General features: G+C 37.0%; 1 protein-coding gene across 1 annotated transcript in view; it reads right to left on the bottom strand.

The window, feature by feature from the left end:
• The window catches only part of MAN1A1 (mannosidase alpha class 1A member 1), a 165,922-nt gene that overhangs the window by 101,369 nt on the left and 43,452 nt on the right, over positions 1-21,101 (bottom strand). Inside the window, exons 3-4 of the mRNA XM_047759569.1 lie at positions 19,423-19,538; positions 6,442-6,522 (exon numbers count right to left, since the gene is read on the bottom strand). Of these exons, the coding sequence (XP_047615525.1) occupies positions 6,442-6,522; positions 19,423-19,538 (197 nt within the window). The remainder of the gene's footprint in view (positions 1-6,441; positions 6,523-19,422; positions 19,539-21,101) is intronic.

Genomic DNA, 21,101 nt, shown 5'->3' with positions numbered 1-21,101 from the left:
GCTAAACTGAAAGGGATACACATATTTCATTAAGAAACAAGTTAATTTTCTGAGTTTCCCTCTCTTTTAGGTGCCGAGCCCTATCGTTTGGTCTACGACCTCTATCAATCAGGTAGAAATCTATATCAGCTTCTGCCATTTATACAATTTTGGAGTTGGAATTATTAGCCAACTATAGAACTGCTTTCAGGAATTACTGAGATAAAGTGCTTACAGCTAATAAAACTTCTGTGCTTCCAAAAACAAATGTAAATCCAGGAAAGAGGTTTATACAGACTGGGTCACATATAGCAAGCCTGAGTTAAGAAGTAGGTATGATTTTGGTAATTCATTCCAGGACAAAAAAAAGGTAGTAATTTTATTTGACTAAAATGTACATTATTTTAGAATCAACTCCATGTACTCCTAGGTCCCCCCACCTTTTATTTTTTAATTTTATTTTTTAATTTTATTTTTTATTTTTATTTTATTTTTAGGATGGTACTCATAGCATATGGAAGTTCCCAGGCTAGGGGTGGAATCAGAACTACAGCTGCCAGCCTACATTACAGACACAGCAACTCGGGATCTGAGCCATATGTGTGACCTACACCACAGTGCATGGCAATGCCAATCCCCAACCTTCTGAGCGAGACCAGGGACCGAACCCTCATCCTCATGGATACCAGTTGGATTCGTTTGCACTGTGTCACAACAGAAACTCCCTCTAGATCCCTTTTAAAGTACAATATAAACTTCCAGTCTTCATAAAATATTCAACACGATACAGTTGTAACTCATTAACCATGGAAACTTAATTACAAGTTTAAGCAAAATTACTGTAATCTAGTATCATTTTGCTAAGTTAAAACTTTTGAAATGAAAATATTATCTATTCAGCTTATCATATTCTTTTATTTTATAAAAATTTCAATACTGAGTGCTAAATAGGAAATTAATATCTGAATCCCAACCCCCAAGAAATCATAGAGCCAAACATATCAATAAAAAACATAAGGAAACAATCAACACTAATTAATATGATTAAAATTATTTCTCTGCAGAAAATTAGTATAAATGTATCATTAAATAATTTAGCAAATTTGAGCTAAAGAGTATCTTCAAATTAAGGCAAACATACATTGTATAATCTCTTTCCCATTTACTTTTTATAATTTCTTCTTAGAAAAATTTCAGAAAAGGCTCTGATGTTGGTTCCATTTAAAAGGCCCACAATAAATGACCTACCATAATTAGTAATGATTTAAATTTGGGTATAGTCTCTAACTGATTTTCAAAACTCCTTCAGAGAACCAGCTGGTAGAACAGATACAAAGGAAGATAGGTTCTGCCAGGGTTGGTGGAGAGGAGTCTAAGGTGGGGAGAGGGTAGAGTTGCAAGGGTTTACATAGTCAGAGATCCAACATATTTTTAATCACCTTACTGCATTCTCTTTGTCTCCACAGTCTACTCAAGCCTTCCAGGCCAGCTGCTTATACACATTATCAATGTAAAGATTTTACCTTCAAAGTTACTGGAGGAATTTTTTTCCTGGGGTTTAAAAAAATAAAGGTCACAGAAAAAAAATAATGGTTTAGTCAACAAGCCCTTACTATTTTCTAGTGCCAGGCCCACAGTGCTACCTAAGCAAAGGGATAGAAAAACGGAAGAAACTAAGTCCTTACTGTTAAGTTGCACAAATGCTATGGGGGAAAGCAGAGTGAAGGGGTAAGAGGACTCATAGAACCTATAGGACAAACTGCAACAGCAGCACATGCAGAGAATGCAGGGAGGAAGTGCCTGGCTCCTCAGAGGAGGGGGAGTGGCATGGCAATCTTATTTCTCATCTCCCCACTCCACAAACCTCTCTTTCCTTTATGCTTTCCTCCTTGATATTCTTAAAGTTAGTGGTTAGCTACTCCTCTCTTTCAGTAAGTCTTTCATTACTCTTTTATACAGATGTGTCTGGAGCAGTGGATTTCTTTTGGTTAATTTGGGGAAACATTCTTTTGCTGCCTTCAAAATGAAGGCTATCTAGGCAGAGTAAACTGACCTAGGATAAAAATTCATTACAATGTGTTTGCCCAGTGGTGGATCTGATGCCCTTGTTACCTCTTTTTCATTAAAAGTTCGTTCTTCAATCTTTTTAGCTTTGACGAGTTGGCTTTTTGCTTTTCTAGTGCACATATTTAAAATGTACTAATTGGCTGTTTCATTTGAGGATTAAATACCTTGGTAGTTCCAAATGTGCCCTCTTAATTTAGAGACTGAAGTAGTTTTTCAAATCAGGAAAAGTTTGGTTTTTTGTTTTTTGGGTTTTTTTTTTTTTTTTTTTTTTTTGCTTTCTAGGGCTGTACTTGGGGCATATGGAAGTGCCAGGCTAGGGATCGAATCAGAGCTGCAGCTACCAGCCTACACCACATCCATAGCAACATGGGATCCAAGCCACATCTGTGGCCTATACCACAGCTCACCACGCTGGATCCTTAACCCACTGAGCAAGACCAGGATCTAACCCATGTCCTCATGGTTACTAGTTGGGTTCATTACCACTGAGCCACGACAGGAATTCTTTCCTAAGTGTTTTATTATCTGTTTCCATACAGCTCATCTATTTCCTTTGACACCTTTATTCTCCATAGTAGAATTATGTCTTTTTTTTAAACTCCCAAACATCTTTTCTTTTTACCCTTCCAATGGTCTCAATTTCCTGTTCAGGAATTACCTACACTCAGTCTTCATGGGATACTGAATTTAAGCCCCGTGGGTGACTTCTATCATATCCTCTCTTTCATTTCCCAAGATCCTTAAGGGACCACGTGTAACCAAAACTGCCAACTGACCTCTTCTTCCTGAGACTTTGAGTCTTCACAGGAGTAGAAAAAATTAGTGCACGTTTATTACTTCTAGGATGTCCCAGTGTGACAGAGATCCTCTGTGTTGCAGTTGTTAATTGCAACTTGCCCTTCAGACTTCCCTGGGAGCCTGTGGCATCACCATACCCCATTAAATTCATTTTATGCTCAATATAGTCACTGGTTTCCATTGTAAAACAAATAATATGGTACAGTCATACATGCAATTTTTTTCATCTATCATCTTCTCTTGCAATGTCTTGTTATGTATTTGCCAATTTTCGATATCATTTTTGCTTTGGTTACTCATATTCCTATAGTAGCATTTCCCAAAATTTGTTCTAGGAGACAATATTTGTAACTCAGTTAGCAGATGTTACGTAAAAAAAAAAAGAGAGAGATTGTAGTTAAATAAGCATGGAAAACACAGAGATAAACAAAATTACTTTCTTTTCTGTTAATTGTGAATTTCTAAGGAAAAATACAGGATGTATTTTTTTCCGAATTTGTTTTTAATATGTGTACAGATACAGATTTCTCCTGCTACATCTAAATAAACTAGTTAACTGTAGAACATAATTTGGGTAATGAAATTCTAGATGCTGCCATTTAGTGTCTCCGGCAAGGACTTCAGTTTCCCCTGAGCTTATAACAGAGCAATGCTATCTCTTTTATTTATTTTTAATACTGATCATTTAGTATTTGGTATTCATCTTATATTTAATCCCATCTGTTCATAATTCTTGTGGTTATTTGTACTTCTTATACCGACTCTGGAAATCTTGTGGCTTGACTTTTTAAAAAATAATACTACAGAACTTTTAACTGAACTAAGACATTTTAAGTTTTTGAATATGTCCCTGTAATCAAAGTATCTGTCAATAGGTATTGCATGTTTCTATTTGGTAGGTTTAGAATTCCATTTACATGCCTAATTATTGTTCAATGCTTCTAATTGTAATTTTCCTGAAGCATGTAACACAATTAAGTGGCATTTCCTCTTCTGTTTTTGCAACATAAATTTAAGAATCTTGAGCTTATGTCAATGTGGGCCTATACACGTCTGATGGTGATTTATAAGATGTTCTCAGAATACTCCCGAGCCTCGCCGATGAAATGAAAATAATAAATTATGGTGATTTAGTTGCCCCTCTATGAAATAATTTAGGAAGATGAATTTTCTTAGGTTATGAGACACATAAAAGTGTGTAGTATAGAACTTTATCAACAATCTGAAATCAAGTAATTCATAATCTGGCCATGGTGATGTTCTTTCTATTAAACAAATGCCCAATTTCTCATTTTGATATGGAGACAAATAGCTCAAGCACAGACTTGGGGTAAAATAATTTTCCTTGATCACATCCCTGACAGCCAATTCTCTTGAATGCATCGGTCAAACGAAAGGTAACTGTCAATAATGAGGTTAACTAGGAGGAATAAACAGGAAATGATGTTGAAATAGTCTAATACTAAGCACTCCTCATCTGGCAACCCCACTTTAGAGAATAAACATATTTATTGGCTGATTATACCTACATTACTGAAAATATAGAAACACTGGAAATAGCTCAATTGTCCAACATTTAGGGAAATGCAAATTATGCTGAGAAGATGAATTCCTAATAACTAAAATTTAAATGTGTTGTACAGAAACATAGAAAAGTATATAAGAAAGAAAATATCTAAAGTAATTTTTATCATAAATTAAAACAGAAAATCTTGGTATAATAATAAATACAATTATTTTGCCTGGGAAAAGGACAAAGAAAATATATTAAAAGAATGATTATTTTCAATGAAGGTGTTCTTTGTAGTCCTTTGCTTACTGAACTTAGCTAAGTACAGAATTTAAAAATACCCTTAACAAGGTCACAGGCAAATGATTTCACCAAAATGCAAACTACCGTATCTGTGAGCATTATATTTATATAAGCACACACACATATAGAAACACACATAGGTAAAGAAGCTTAAGACATTGCTATGAGTGAAAAAGTAGCCCAATTTACATAATGCATGTTTAGAAGAAATAACATCATTTCTTTTTGTATGATCCATTACCTTCTCTGTGCCCAGATACTTCCTCCAAATTGTTTCACCCCCACAGAAAAGATGAAAAAAGGATTTTGAAGCCAAAATCCTCCTAAGTATGCCGTGTCAAGAATATGCAGGCACTGGATACTCAAAGACATGTATTCTAAAAGTAGGAACTTGTTTTGTAAAAAAAAGGTTGTTAATTTTTAAGTATGAATTTTTAGAAATATAGATTCCCAGGCTTAGCGTTTAGAATATCCTAAATCAAAATAAACAATGAAGTTACTTGGGATGGAAGAGGGGAAGAAGAGGGATAATGAAGAACAGAACCGGACACTTAACAGGAGAGATACAGGGGAATACAGAAGCCATCTATAAATACACTTCAAAAATCTCTATGGTAGAATAAAATCTAAAGAGAGAGAGAATGTTAAGATTGTGCAGGCTGTTCTGTTATGACTAGGAAAGTACCTGTGAGACAAAAACAAAGTAAAGCAGCCTTTCTCATTAAACATTTATTGCTCTGCTTAAATTTGTTTGAAGGAGCATAGAAATACATGAAGTAGTGCACCAGGTAAGATCCGCTCTTCCCCCAGCCAAAATGCTGAGGCTGACACAAATCTGACTGATAAGCAGTCAAAATATGTGACTGTTTTTCCTTGATGTCAGCTTTTAACATGGTCAACATTAAAGGTAAGGCAGGTCCATTCTAACGACTCTTTGTGAACACTTAAATTGTTATTCATAAAGTTGTCCAACACCTTTCAAGAAAATAGCATCTGTGCTCTTCCTGAGCACAATATAAAAACCCTTTCTTAATCTATCAATAAAAAGTAGCTAAATTAAAAATTCCTGCTTTGCTCTGAGCAGCAAATAATTAATTAAGCGTCCGTCCAGGAAGAGCTGCATAGCACTTTACACAGAGATACTGGTCTACAGGAGTTCTCACTGGGAAGCTGAATATCTCACTTAGCCCTCTAATTTCTCAAATAGTATAATTTTTATATCTCATTTACCAAGCTTTCTTTACTATACACAGCTTTTATTAAGCTAATATTATACTAACATTAAAATAATTTTTAAAGAAACAAATTCATCCACAAGCCTGCCACTGTGTCCATAGGCATATACAATTTGTTGTTTTATTTCTTTTAAAAAAACATTTTTTTTTTTGGCCGCTCCATGTGGCGCTTCCATTGCATCTGCACGTTCTTGGGCCAGGGATCAAACCCGTGCCACAGCAGTGACCTGAGCCACAGTAGTGACAAAGTCAGATCCTTAACCTGCTGAGACATCAGGGAACTCCTATAATTTGTAGATTTAATCACACCATACCTAACATAATGGAGCCAGGCCTTTTTAAAGGCACTGCTTAACATCTCCTGACAACACGTCTAACAAACTTTCCTGGTGTGCTCATTTAATTAGTACGTGTTATAAGAAATTCAGTGTCTGCTAGAGGCCTGTCAAAACATGAAAATTTAATGGATACCACAGCAGGCCTACTTTACCCAGAAAATATAATTTTGACTCTTTGTAATTCCCATTTATATGCCACTTTTCATCTTACCTCTTCTCCAGACAGATAGTAAGCTGAGATTAGTCCACCAATAAAGCGTATATTTACTTCAAAAACAGAAACTTCAGCATTCTGTGGAAACAAAATAAAAGAGGTTCCTACATAAATGGTAGTACACACTGAGAAGGATTATCACCGTGATAAAGTGCATAAATATTTAAATTTCGTTCAATCTTAAGTGTTTGCCCAGAGAAAAGAAGGCAAAGCCCTGTCTTTTAATAATGTCGATATATATATAAATAAAATAATTTTGACTCTTCAAATAACATTTATAAAAATATTTATGAAAAGAAAGTTATTTTCTCCCTCTATTTAATAGCAGATACAATACTCAATATTCTCTGTGCAGATGCAACAGGCCCAGGACATTCTATTTTTCTGTTCTATGTTTCTGTATTTTATTCATTTGCCTGTTTTTCTTCCTGAAAGGCCATTCAGATTCTTTATATTTTGGATGGTAGTTCAACATTTTTCTGGAATTCTTCTCACATAATGTTAAAATATCACAGCTAGAATGCAAAGAGGATTTAAAGCTGGAGAGACTTGGGTTCTAGTGCTGGTCCCCAAATTTTCTGTGTCCTGGGATGGTCACATTTCTCTCAAAAGAAATTTCATCTTTGCATAAAGGAGATGATAATAATAATATGCGTTGTACCTTATTAAAACAGCTCTTATTTACACTAACAGGCACTTGCTTGTATTATCATTAACAAAGCACTATATCTTGTGCTAATCTCTTTACATGGACTATGTCTTTTTTGGTTGTTTGGTTTTTTTTGTTGTTGTTGTTCTTGTTTTAGGGCTGCACCTGCAGCATAAGGATCAAATCAGAAATGTAGCTGCTGGCCTATATTACAGCCACAGAAATGCAGGATCCAAGTCAATTCTGTGACCTACACCACAGCTCACAGCAATGCCAGATCCTTAACCCACTGAGCGAGGCCAGGGATTGAACCTGCATCCTGCTGAGCCATGAAGGGAACTCCTGGACTATGCCTTTTAATCCTTATACCAACCATGCAAAATAATTACTATTCTTGTGTCCATCTTACAAATGGAGAAACTGAGACTTAATAGTGGTTACTATGACTTTTTTAAAGGTCAGACAACTAATAGGCAGTTGAACCAGGATTAGGGCTCTGTTATCCCTCATATCACCTCACATGATAGTGTATCAAGTATCTTTATTTCATTTTTATTTTTACTTATTTCTTTTGGCAGCACCTGTGGCATGCAAAGTTCCAGAGCCAGAGATTGAACCCATGCCACAGCAATGATCCAAGCCACAGAAATGACAATGTTGGATCCTTAACTCCCTGAATCACAAGGGAGCTCCCTCAAATATCTTTATTAATGGTCATATAATTGCAGCATACAATTAATTATTACAGTCATACTTTTATTATTTTAAAATATTTGACTACTACATGGATCTGTCCTACATTCTATTATTAGATAATTTAGGACAGCTGACCTATAATAGATGTAAGTAAACTCTGCTACCAAACCAAACTTGTAGCCGCTTGCCTAAGTGTAATAAAGCCAATCTACTGACACTGGGTTGTGGTGAAGGATAGTACAGAATTTATTGCAAAGTTCCAAGCAAGGACAATAAGCAGCTCATGCTCAAAGGACCCAAACTCTCAATGGCTTTCAGGGAAGGGGTTTAAAGGTAGTGTGAGGGAGCAGGGTGCAGGGTACGTAACCAGTTCATGCACCATTCCTGGATTGGTTGGCATCAAGGTGAAGTTTCAAGCATCATCAACTTTCTAGTTTCTACCGGTCTAGGGTCTATGTTTGTGGTCAGCAGTCTTCATCTGATGAAGGTCTGCTTCCTGTAAAAACAACTCAGGAATGTGTGTCATGCCTTTATCTATATCTTTCGGGGAAACCTGGGAGTATGGTGATTCTGCTGTATGGCAGATTTATAGTCCAAACTGTTACCAGTTTCCTGGCCCAACAGCTGTTCTTTGTTTCTACATCCTCACATTTCCCAATCATTAACTCTTGAGTCAGGCTTTTAACACTCATAGGAGGCCTGTAAGACTAAAGAAAGCCTTTTCCTTCAAAGCACATGGACTCTGGGGCTTATATACAGCTTTCTTTTTCTTTTTTTTTTCTGTTTTTTGCTTTTAAGGGCTGCACCTGAGGCATATGGAAGTTCCCAAGCTAGGGGTTGAATTGGAGCTGCAGCCGCCGGACTACACCATAGCTATAGCAACATGGGATCTGAGCTGCATCTGCAACCTACACCACAACGCACAGCAATGCCAAATCCTTAACCCACTAAGCGAGGCCAGGGATCGAGCCTGCATCCTCTTGGATACTAGTTGGGTTCATAACCTGCTGAGACACAGTGGAAACTCCCTTATATACACAGTTTCAACTTCATGCTTTAGTTAGCTTCTTTTCATGTTCATTGGGCTTATCCAGTAAGTGCTCCCTTAAGCCTAACACCATTCACTGAAATCACAAATGCTCATGGCAAACTAGTATATGAAGTCACTATCCAGCAGATGAGCTTAGTCACAATCATCTGAGATACTGTTTCCTTTATCAAACTTTATTAAGCAACTACTATGCGCCAGGCTCTGTCCTAGGTTCCAGGAACATGGCAATGAAGACTCATAAGGTTCTCAAACTCATAGAGTCTACATTTTAGTGGGAGAAAAGAACTCCAGAAGAAAAAAAAAAGGAAATAAAATTTTCATTTAATTTCCACATGCTCTCTCCTAAAAGGTATAAGGATCTAACAACTTAAAGCTAAGTGATTACTTAAATTTTTCAAAAATTTCTTGCAAAAGGAGCATTATGAAAATTACTTAGGAGAGACAATTACTCTGCCAGAGTTAGGCAAACGCATCATAATAATAAGACTGGTGAGTATGTTTGATTGTATTTCCTAATTTGTAACATGCATCTAATATGATTTGATTAAAAGCACTTTATATAGGTACAATTTACCTATGATGTGTATCACTCTGAATATTATATAAATATTGGTAAAAGCTTTACTATTCCACAAAATTACTGATAAGGAAAAATGGAGCTGTTTATTTCAGCTCACACAGCTATACTTCTTATGTCTAAAGGTAATAATATCTAATTATAAAATATAATAGGTAAAACCCTCAAATCCTCTCACTCTCAATTTGTACCTGCATTTTTTTCAGTTTCTAAACCTAAGAATAATTCTCCATATTTCTGCCTATTGACACCTGTAAAGATGATTTTATATTCTTATTCTGGCTTTGGGTTCATTTGAGATGCATTTTCCTTCCCTCCTATGAAAATTCTGGATAATCAGGACTTTTATATGAACATCTGATAAAAATTACTGCAAGGCAGAGGACTGAGCCATGTCAAATACCATCATAAATAATATCTTCAGCAAGACATCAGTCAGCTATTGGTACACTTGTTTAACCAGCTATTGATCCAGCAATGTATTCTAGAACCTGAATTCCTATTTATCTTCCTCTGAGCATAAGATACTGAGAGATGATTTTGCAAAGTGCCACGCTCAAGGTCAGTTGCTTTGTCTTTTGAATTTCACGGATCTAATGGTTTGGTGAGCCTGTCCAAGAAGTAAATCTGGCTTGTTAGTGAATCCATGCAGGTTCCCAATTCCTTGTGTCCTTGCCTTTAAAGACTCTCACTGGGGAATATCACATCACCATTAGTCGTACTCAATAAGAGTCATCATAGCTACCTTCTTTTCAAAATGAAAATCACATTTGAATTACCAACATATAATTTTTTTTCTCCTTTCTTTCTTTCAAAGCTAAATCTGGATTATTTGGAAACCTTACTTTGAGAGCTCTTAACATTCTGGATTATATTATGCTTTAGGTCAAAAGACTGAAATTTATACACTTCAGGTCACTCTTTATGGATCTTTGGCTGAAAAGGACTAAGATAAAAACATGACGAATTAGTTGGCTATACTGGGGGTAGCAGGCTATAAAGACACTACCCTATAGTCAGAAAGACCTCAGATTGAAGGCTGATTCAGGAGCTGACTGAGTGTGAGAGCCCAGGCAAGTCAAATAAGCTCTCTGAGTCTTGGTTTTCTCATTTGTGAAAAGGGACAATGCATTTCTTACAAAGCACTATGAGTCCATGAATGTAAATGACTGTGCACAAAGCCTGGTGCAGGTCAAGTAATAAGGAAGACCTGCTACCATTACCACTGCAGAAAAGCTCAGCTTAAATAAACTAATACATCTTATCTTCTTCAGGAGTTATTGGAAAATCAGGAACTCCAGAATCATAATATTCTAAATACCAGGATGCAAATGATATATCTTATCTGACTTTCATGGGAATCATGTTTCAAATCCTCTTTTGAAATACAGTATCCTGACCCAACTGCCTTTTGGGCTTGATATATTTTACACCGTATTTGGATTTTTCAAAGTGAACTTCTACAATCTGAAGGTTTTAGGCCAATTTTATAAACTTCTGATTCAGATTTCCATTAAAATAAACTTAGGAAATTTAAATGAAGATATTCATCCTTTTAATATTGATGCAGCATCTTTTAAGATGTTCTAAAACTCTTCCAGTGACTTACCCTAATGACAGAAGAGGGGTGAGAGCAGGGAGAGAATGGTGTGTAAAGGAGGGGAGCCCCAATAGCCTGTAACACTACAATCTTGTGTGATTTATCTCAACAATGTAGGCTTTGCAGTCTCCTTCAATCTGTGCTTGTTTTAAAGGAAATTAATGCTCTTACACCTTTCAGTAAGGTCATGTTCCTGGAATATGCCCAGGTATTCTACGGTTCTAGTACACAGCTGAATGGGAGCACCAGCTTGAGGCACAGATGCAGCCTTCTGTTTAAATTGCATGCACCTATTAGTTAAGACCACAACTGATGAGAAAGTGGAAGTTGGACATTTTTGGCTGAAGGCGTACCCACAAAACAATGTGGGTTGGAGAAACTGCTCTCTCACTTTGACTTTCCTCTACCAATTGCCTTTAAATCAAACACACTTAACCAGAATCATACATAAATTTAATAAAATAATATGGTACATTTAAGTTTACATCTAAAGTCAAGAAGTGAGTACCAGAAATCATGGAAAAACTAGGCCTCAGTCCTAATCTCTCATATTTGGTCTTGGTGCATCTTAGATCGATCATTTCCACTTTGAAGTTTATCCCTTTCCTTAGCATTGCTGTCCTCTGGCTGACTATACATAAGTGTAAAATGATCTGACAAAGTGGTAAAGATGGTTAGAATGGAAAAAAGTTTAATTCAATAAACCATTTTATACGACCTCTCCCCCCATCCTTAACATCAGGCTCCATCTCTCTACTGAGAAAGGTGTCCTTCAAATAAACACATCAGGAGCTTGTGGACATGAAGAATCTAATGGTATCCAGACAAAAGGCAAAGTGAACACGCAAAAATTCCTGTTTCCACCTGAGTGCCTGAAAGACCAACCTGCTCTTACTACACCAGACAGTATTTTAAAGAATTTAGAGAAATCAGGTTTTTTTTCTTTTTGCTCGCACCCCACCGCATGGGAGTTCCCAGGCCAGGGATTGAATCTGAGCCACAGATGTGGTGATACAGGATCCTTAACCCCATGTGCTAGGCCAGGGATCAAACCCACACCACCGCAGAGACAATGCTGAATCCTTAACCCACTGTGCCACAGCAGGAATTCCAGGTTGTATTTTTTTATAAGCAAAATTACTCACTAAAGTTATTTATAAGATGGATAGCTTTTAGTAAATGAAATAACAGGCTTTATAATTAGAATACCAAATTTAGGTTACAGAAAGATTTAGCCAAAGTTTTTTGTTTTTTTGGGTTTTGCTTGTTTGTTTGCTTGTTTGTTTGTTTTGCTTCTTAGGGGCTCGCCTGAGGCATATGGAAGTTCCCAGGCTAGAGGTCGAATAGAAGCTACAGCTACTGGCCTAGATCACAGCCACATCAACGTGGATCCAAGCCACATCTGCAACCTACACAACAGCTCACAGCAATGCCGGATCCCCGACCCACAGAGTAAGGCCATGGATCGAACCTGCATCCTCATGGATAGTAACTGTCATAGAAGGAACTCCCACAGATTCTTTTTGATTGAGGGACTACAGAGGACCAAGCTTTTCTTGCAGAATAGATATATTGTATTTTTGCAGCTTCAGGGCTTATAACTATGCAGAATCAAACCTGTACCAAGTTTAAAGAATTCTCCTTATTTTTTTATTTTATTTTATTTTTTGGATGAGCCCATGGAATGTGGAAGTTCCTGGGCCAGGGATCAAACCTGTGTCATAGCTATAACCAGAGCCACAGCAGTGACAACACCAAATCCTTAACCCATTGAACCACAAAGAAACTCCTATTCTAAATGTTTCATCCCAATTATTAGAGGTTTTTTTAAAGACTAATTCTCTGAGCCCTTAAATCAGAGAATACTTTTTTGCTAGCTATTCCTCCAAACTTCCTGCCAGTTTTTGACTCAAACGAACTTAAGTGAGGAACAAGCAAGCATTAATAACAGCAGACCCACTACAAACTAATGCAATAATTATGTTTAATAACAACTGTTCCCTGCTAACGTATATGATAACTATGCTTTTCCTTAGCTGACAACCAGCAGAAACAACATGAGACTTTTCAAAGCCATTGATAAAAGATAGATAACTGCCCACAAGTCTTGCCCACGTTTAGGCTTAGCATACACATTCATTTATACATGGTACTTCAAAGTGTGTGTTGTACTAACATTTTGAGGACTAAAACTCCTTTTAACAGATTAAATTGCATATTAAATAGTATAGCTTAGTAAAACATATGTTCCAGCAGCTTTTAACTTCCTATTTAAGTAACATGATAAACCTCTTAAGATGAACAAAGTACAAGTTCTCTGGGCCACAGAGATAGGCAAATCACCATGTTCTCTCTGTTAATAGGTTGATTCAGGTCCAGAAGGGCCCTCAAGTAGCATCCGATTTATTACTAATTACTGTCAGAGAGAAGAGCTCAGTATCCTTACAGCCAAAACCCAAATCACTACTGTTGGCAGACACTGATTAACATTCAGATAGAAAATACTGAATAACTCCTTTTGACAGGTTATTAACTTAGTTATCTGCACCATCACAACATAATGCTGCTCTAAAACAGTCCTTTTATAGGAGCAGTACTAAGGCAAAAAAAACCACTCCTTTCCTGCTCCAGTGTGGAGCTCTGAACCTAAGCTAAGAACTCATTCCAGCATTTGAGGAGATCCAAAGTTGCTTCTTGAGGTCAATTTGCATTCTTTGGATAGAGAGCTCTAGAGCTTATTTTTCTGAAAAGCAGGATTGCACTCCAGGTGGAGAAAATATTTAAACTGAAAAATAAAGTCACTTTGGCCACCAACACCTCTGTCATCTAAAACAAAAGGTATTCATTACAATTAAAAGCACAATCCAGGTGCTTGCCAAAGATCAATCTCATGGTTAGTGTCTGAACCAAGCTACTCATCTCTCCTTTATCATTCTCAAGGCTCAGCCTCTCACAGAGATATCACTTTACCTCAATGAATAAAAATGCTTTTTAGTGATAACTTAATGGAGCTTTGATTTTTACCAAGGGTTTGTATAAGAAATGGTTATCTGGAGAACACATCTACGTATCCTATAAAATTCATTACTGAAGAATGTTGTTTTCAATGTTGTTCATGAAAGGATCTAGGTAATTTTAAAGTGACAGTAAAGAGAGGGAAACTCAGAACTGAATTTGGAAATGCCCAAATATGAAACTCTTCATCATTTGTCCTTTTGTAAATGATCTTCCTGTATTAGGAGCCACCACAAATCTGCTCTGGAAGTAGGTCAGGTAAAAACAAGTACATCAACTGCACTTGAACTCCAGATTATCTCTAATTATATAAAAATATGACAAAATGCAGCTACCATTGCACCTTGTCACCTTGTATCCTAGCTGAGTCTAGTACAGTTTGTCCAGAAGTAGGACAAGATAACAACCCCTCCATCATTTAATTAATATTTATTGGGTACCTATGGAACAATATAGCCTAATGAGTACTGAGATATTATGATTACATGCCTAACTTTGGAGGATTCAAATTCTCTGGCTGCCTATGTATTTCTCAACTCTTTGGCATTTCTTCTCCATTAAAAACAGGGTCATTGAGTTAGGCAGATCTTGTTCAAAACATAGCGCTTACTTGCTGTATGATTTTGGGCAGAGTAATTAATTAGCTCCTTATTCATCTATAAAAATAGGGGAAAGACCACTTACCCCGTACTGTTATCACAAAGACTGAACCAGATAACCTATGAAAAAAATCACCTAGCATAATACTTGCTATGTCTCAGTACTCTTTAAATAGTAATTTTCTTTGCCCTTTCTTCCTTTCTAAAAAACCCTGGCCCTGGCTAGATATCCTGACTACTTTTTTTGCTAGACTATAAGCCCCATGAAGATAAGTATCTGACAATTAAAAGGTATTTAGCATGTAATTAATATATGCATAAGTTAATGAATGAGTAATGAGTAACCAAGGATCTGTTTTAGATTGCTTGTCCTAAGATTACTTTGAATTAAGACCAGAAAACTCATCCACTGGTGTCTACCCCGAGAGATTCCTGCCCAGGCCTATGTGTCTCTACAGATACTTGTAATAAATACAAAGCTCCACTTGAAGCCCTTGCTTCTACATATTATCCCAGTGATTTATTTTAAGCCAGTTATTAAAGCCATTTGAACTTTGTACTCCCAAGTATGCAAATTCAATCACCTTGCTATGCCTTAATTAAAAGAAAATGAGTTTTAGTTAATGACAGTGTAAACCAATAAAAAACATTTACTTTACACCTTCAAGTAATGCAAATGAGTATTTCACATATAAACAAATTTATCCTTGACTGTAAGATATGCTTATACTCAGGAGCACCACAGGATAAACTAACTCTCCACGACAGTGGATCTATTTCAGGTTCATTCTTATTTTTCCCTTGAAATAAATTTGGATGCATTAACCTTTTTTTTTTTTTTTTTGCAATACCCTCACGCTGTCAATTAAAATACTTTATCAGGAAAAAGTGCTAATTTGAAAACAAGCAATAATTTATCCAAGCTGGAATGATACTACATGTTATCCATAAAAATAAGTTTTCTCTGGCTTTGTTTAAGCTTTTCCAATTTCTCCTTCCTTGGGATAAACAGAAAAAATTTTTCACTGTTTTCAGAAAGAAAACTGTGTAATTTCTGACATAATCACTTGACTCTCTGGGTAGAATGAGTGAATATAAGACAAATTCTCATATGGGACATAATAAAGCCAATTGGAAAACTGTAAGTTGAAGAAGTTTAAAATAATTAGAAGAATAAATCAATGTAGCTGTCCAGAATTTCTATTTGTTATTAATTTTAACATGTGAAGTATTATCATTTGGATGTTACTGATAAACTTCTATATTTTTTAAGGAAAACATGGCAATACCCAAAGAGACAACTGAACCATATACATTTTACGACCTCTCCCATTAGGAATAGTAAAATAAACAAATTCGAGATTTATGACTATTACTTTTAACAGTATATTTTTAAAGTATATTTTGAAGATACTCGGCCCAAGGTTATCAATAACAGTTTTAATCGGCCCAAGGTTATCAATAACAGTTTTAAAATGACGTTTTACATAAAAGGGGGTCAACCAGTTGGATAAAATCTTATAAATATACAAAAATACAATTTTAAAGAAACAAACGACAAAGCTTAGTATCTTAGCCGTCACTCAACCATGGTCCAATCCCTTTATTTTACAAGAAGAAAGCCAAAGAATTTGTTCTTCTCATCTGCATAGTCTGATATCCCCTATTATTCCTTCTGCTTCCTCACAGGTCCCTACGGTCCATGGAACACATTCATGCCACCTGGTCATGGTCTGAGGCCAGCCAACTACCTTCTGTTACCTTGTACATTATCTTGAGAGGCCTTTGTGCTTAGTCTTTTTTTTTTTTTTTTTTTCTCTTTACGTTCGCACCTGCAGCATTGGAACTGCAGCTGCTAGCCTATTAGCCACAGCAATGCGGGATCCAAGCTGCATCTGTATCCTATGCTGCAGCTTGTAGCAATGCCGGATCCTTAACCCACCGAGCAAGGCCAGGGATTGAGACAACATCAAGTCTTTAACACCCTGAGTCACAACAGGACTCAGGTCCTGTGCTTAGTCCTTTTAATTAAATGATTGCACAGTTTCTCAGCCTATCACTGATCATGAAAGCCAAGAATTGCTGCAGTTTTGAGGGGAGGTTTGGGGTAGCAATGCTATTAAGTATCAGACAAGGGACCAGGACACTATTCAGGTTAACTAAAACTAAAGTTAACTTTCTGATCTCTTTTTTTCCATAACCACCATCCTACGCCACAGCCACAGCAATGCCAGGATCCAAGACACATCAGCAACCCACAAACACAGCTCACAGCAAAGCTGGATCTTTAACCCGCTGAGTGAGACCAGGGATCAAACCTGCAGCCTCATGGATACTTATCAGGTTCTTTTTTTTTTTTTTTTTTGTCTTTTTGCTATTTCTAGGGCCGCTCCCTCGGCATATGGAGGTTCCCAGGCTAGGGGTCGAATCGGAGCTGTAGCCGCCAGCCTACGCCAGAGCCACAGCAACGCGGGATCCGAGCCTCGTCTGCCACCTACACCACAGGTCATGGCAACGCTGGATCGTTAACCCACTGAGCAAGGGCAGGGACCGAACCCGCAACCTCATGGTTCCTAGTCGGATTCGTTAACCACTGCGCCACGACGGGAACTCCCTAATCAGGTTCTTAATCCACTGAGCCACAACAGGAACTCCAACTCTCTGATCTTCCATCACTAGACTCTGGAAGATTCTTGTTCTTATGCCCCTACTTTGCTGGCGGAGAGGGGTGGGGGATGGAACACATTCTACATGCTCTCCTCTGTATACAACTAAAGACATGCCCACAATCATTTACTAGTAGTAGCTGAATTTACTCAAAAATAATAAGGCAGGACAAAAGTATTATTAAGAAAGAAAAAACCCTCAAAAAGAGACCTAATTTTTTCCATTACCTTAACTTTTCACACTTAGTTCTACCGGTATTATTGGAGCTACCACAGGTCATATCCAACCAAGGAGCTACAGAATATCAGCTAATCACTTGTTCCTTGAGTTTATTTTCTCATATTTAAAATAAAAAGACTGAACACACTGATCTCCAAGGTCCCTTTGTATTGGAATGTTGTCTTCTTTATATTCCAAATTCAATTATAAGGAAGATTAAACATAGATTCATCTGCTTGTCTTTTAAGGCAGTAACCTCTAAAATGGGATATATATATCTATATATAGATATATCAGTTAATTAGAGGAGAAGGAACAAAATATTAAAACTTTTAATTTATACTTGTTTTTAATCCAAAGAGGTAGGAAAGAGACTCAGCTTTATGCTACCTTTAATATTCTGAACAACATTGGTGTCCTCACTGGGTCTGTGGGGGAACAGGAGCTCCACAAAGCCAAGAGGTCTACAAAGCAACACTCTTTGTCCAACCTCAACATGCAGCACATTACCTGTGTCTCATTATGGAGATTTACAGATATTACTGAATGCTTACCAGAGAGGCAAGAGGTTTCTAAGAACTTTCGCAAAGTATCTCAGATTTAAAATAATACCCATAGTGAAGTAACTCAAAGACAAATATCAAATGATACTATTTATATGTGGCATCTGTAAAAATGATTAAAATGAATTTATGGACCCAACAGAAACAAACTCTTTGTCAACCTTATTACCAGGTAAAACAATGACTGTGGAATTAGATTAGCTCTGCCAAGATGTAGTCCTCCCAAAGCAAAATTATCAGGAAGTATCAGAAGTGTCCACTATCCTTAATTCTGAATCTTGTTGTACAATGGTTTTTGAGATTTGTTAAAAATGACGGTACAAATATAAAATCTTTTAAAAAATATTTTATATATATATACACACACAAAAGTTTATTCTGATAAGAGTCTACGATCAACAAAGTGGATGCAGCTGCTGCTAGATGCTCACGGAGAGTTTGATGACATTACTGGCTCAGCATCCACTCTGGCCAGGTGGCCTGTGGGGGCTTTAAATGAACACCAGTCCCTCAGGTAAGAGTGTGCTCTCAATAACAGTCCCAGAGTCACAAGCCAATGTCAGTTCCTGGCATGACTCCCCCTTGTGAACATCGGTCTCCCCCCAACCCTCCTGGGGCCTTCCCTTTGTGCTCCCCTTAGAAAAGCTCACCAAAACCAGCTCTCTGTGGTTTGAACTGACCCTCTCTCTGGCCTTAACTTCAGAACCCCAAAACATTACACCTATCCTAATAAACTCACGTGCCCCAGGTCCTATCTGTCTGTCTGTACTGCCTTGATCTCCTGATGTGGCCCCTGAAGGTGAGATATGTACCTTCTCAGGACCTGTAAGTAATAAACTTCTCTATTTCAGTTTCTCTTATGGTCTTTCATTGAACTGCAGCACACCATCTGACACCTTGTGCTCCACTTAACAGACATTCTTTTTACAAAATCATAACACGGCATGGTGCAGTGCAAAAGCAGGAGCAGGGGAGCCAAACAGACCTGGTTAGACTCACAGCTCTAACACACAACTAGCTGCATGGTCTAGATAAGCCTCCAAGGCTGCAATTTCTAATCTGTAAAGGTGTGAACATAATACCCGCTTCACAGGGTTGTGGGGACTTGAACAAGACTACTTGGCACATGGAGTTCTTAATAAATATTAATTTCTTTTTCCTTACTGTTAACTTGCCAAAATCAAAGACATGTATTTGTGTAACAAGAGAGGGCAAGTTTAAGAATATAGTATGATACTATTTAAAACCGCCTGATTTGATTCTGCTAGGGTACAATAATCTGCTCTACAATACAACAGACTTTACCCATGTTAACTGAATTGGCTGTTTTTATTTAACTTACCACATTAAAGTTTAGATGTTCTTCAACCCATGCTTTTGCCTCTTCAAATTCGTTTTTCATTTTCATAATAAAAAGTGTATCCAGGGCATCTACTATTGTTGCTCCTTTGATATTACCTGAAAATATCAGAGAGATATTTATTTAACAAAACATTTTTGACAGGTACATACATGCAAACTGACTATACCTTGGAAGGGAGCCAGCAATACCAAATTTATTAGTAAACAGGAATACTGAACACGGTCTAAAATCCTTTCAGTGAAAGAAAATTTAAAAGCTGCATCAAAACCAAACTAAAAATTATCACAGGCTATAGACTGGTACACTAATCTTTAGAGTCTCTTCTGAGTTGCAGAAAATAAGTCTCTTAGAAATTTAACTTGCGATTCCATTATCTAGCAAGGAAAAAACAAAAAACAAACAACAACAACAACAACAAAAACAAACAAACAAAAAAAACAAAGAAAACACAGACCCGAAACCAAGGAGCAACACACATATTAATTTCAATGTCATTACATCCAAGTGCACCTGTGCAAAACCGTTTACATATAATTAGATCTAAAATTGTTTAGTGATAGCTCTAAGAAATGATTACTTTAAAATGGAATTCTACCCCGTCTTTGCAGCCCTGATGGATCCTAACCTTTTCTCTCATCCTCCTAGCCAGTCCTAACTTTCAGTTACTTCCTCCAAACTCCCCTGATGGGAAGACTTGACATTGCTCTTGCACTTACCACACTGTCTTTCATTAGAACTACTTATATGCATCTCCTTTTAGTCCATAAACTTCCTAAGAATAGAATGTTCACTTCCACATCCCATACCAAGAGACTCGGTATGCTTTTAAGACTTCATAATAAATTTGAAAACCATCACTGTATTAACAGAGAACCAAATAATCCCTTCCATAAAGATGACAGCAAACTTGCACATAACTGACTTAATTGCGTGAGCAACTTTCATAGAGATAAAAGCAAAACTGGAATTAATATTTTTTAAAAAGTTATAGTAAACAATAAAAAATTAAGTCCTCTTGGTCTGCATGAAATTTCTGAGTTTGTCCAATTCCCCTCATCGTCTCGTCACCCATGTTGACTCATCACCATGTCCCCAAAACACTACTGTAGAAATATCTGAAATCACTTGTACTGCCACTAGGCCAGGGCTGGCTTTATCTCTAAAATGTGTCACTGTGATAGCAATCAGCCTTTTCCCCACTCTTCCAGCTCTCCCTGTTTCTGAAATGCCTTCTCCCTACCCACGAGCTGACCGTTCTTCAGAACTTCAAGTGAATACCTTCGGAACACATAGTAGATGTGACAATTCACTATTTATACGTCTCCTGCACTAGGCCATGATCTTTGCAAAGACTTGTATTATGTTTATTAATACCAGTGACAGAAAGAGGGCCAAACACATGGAAGGTCCTAAATAAATGGAAAAGCACAGTGTGGTGATCAGTAGCAGACTCTGACCTTAGCCACACCTGGGTTCAAGTCCCAGCTCAGCCAGTTAGTAGGTGGCTAACACTGGGCAAACTCTTCTCTGAGCTTCATGTTTCTCATCTATAAAATGCATATAATTATGAGGTTAAATGAGAAGATGCACAAATGGCATATAGCACATAGTCAGTGTTGGCTGATACTGTTGTTTGTCATATGATTTGATACTCTTTA

The sequence above is a fragment of the Phacochoerus africanus genome, chromosome 2 (genome assembly GCF_016906955.1).
Source record: "Phacochoerus africanus isolate WHEZ1 chromosome 2, ROS_Pafr_v1, whole genome shotgun sequence".
Taxonomy (NCBI): domain Eukaryota; kingdom Metazoa; phylum Chordata; class Mammalia; order Artiodactyla; family Suidae; genus Phacochoerus; species Phacochoerus africanus.
This window is presented reverse-complemented; position numbering and strand designations above follow the sequence as displayed.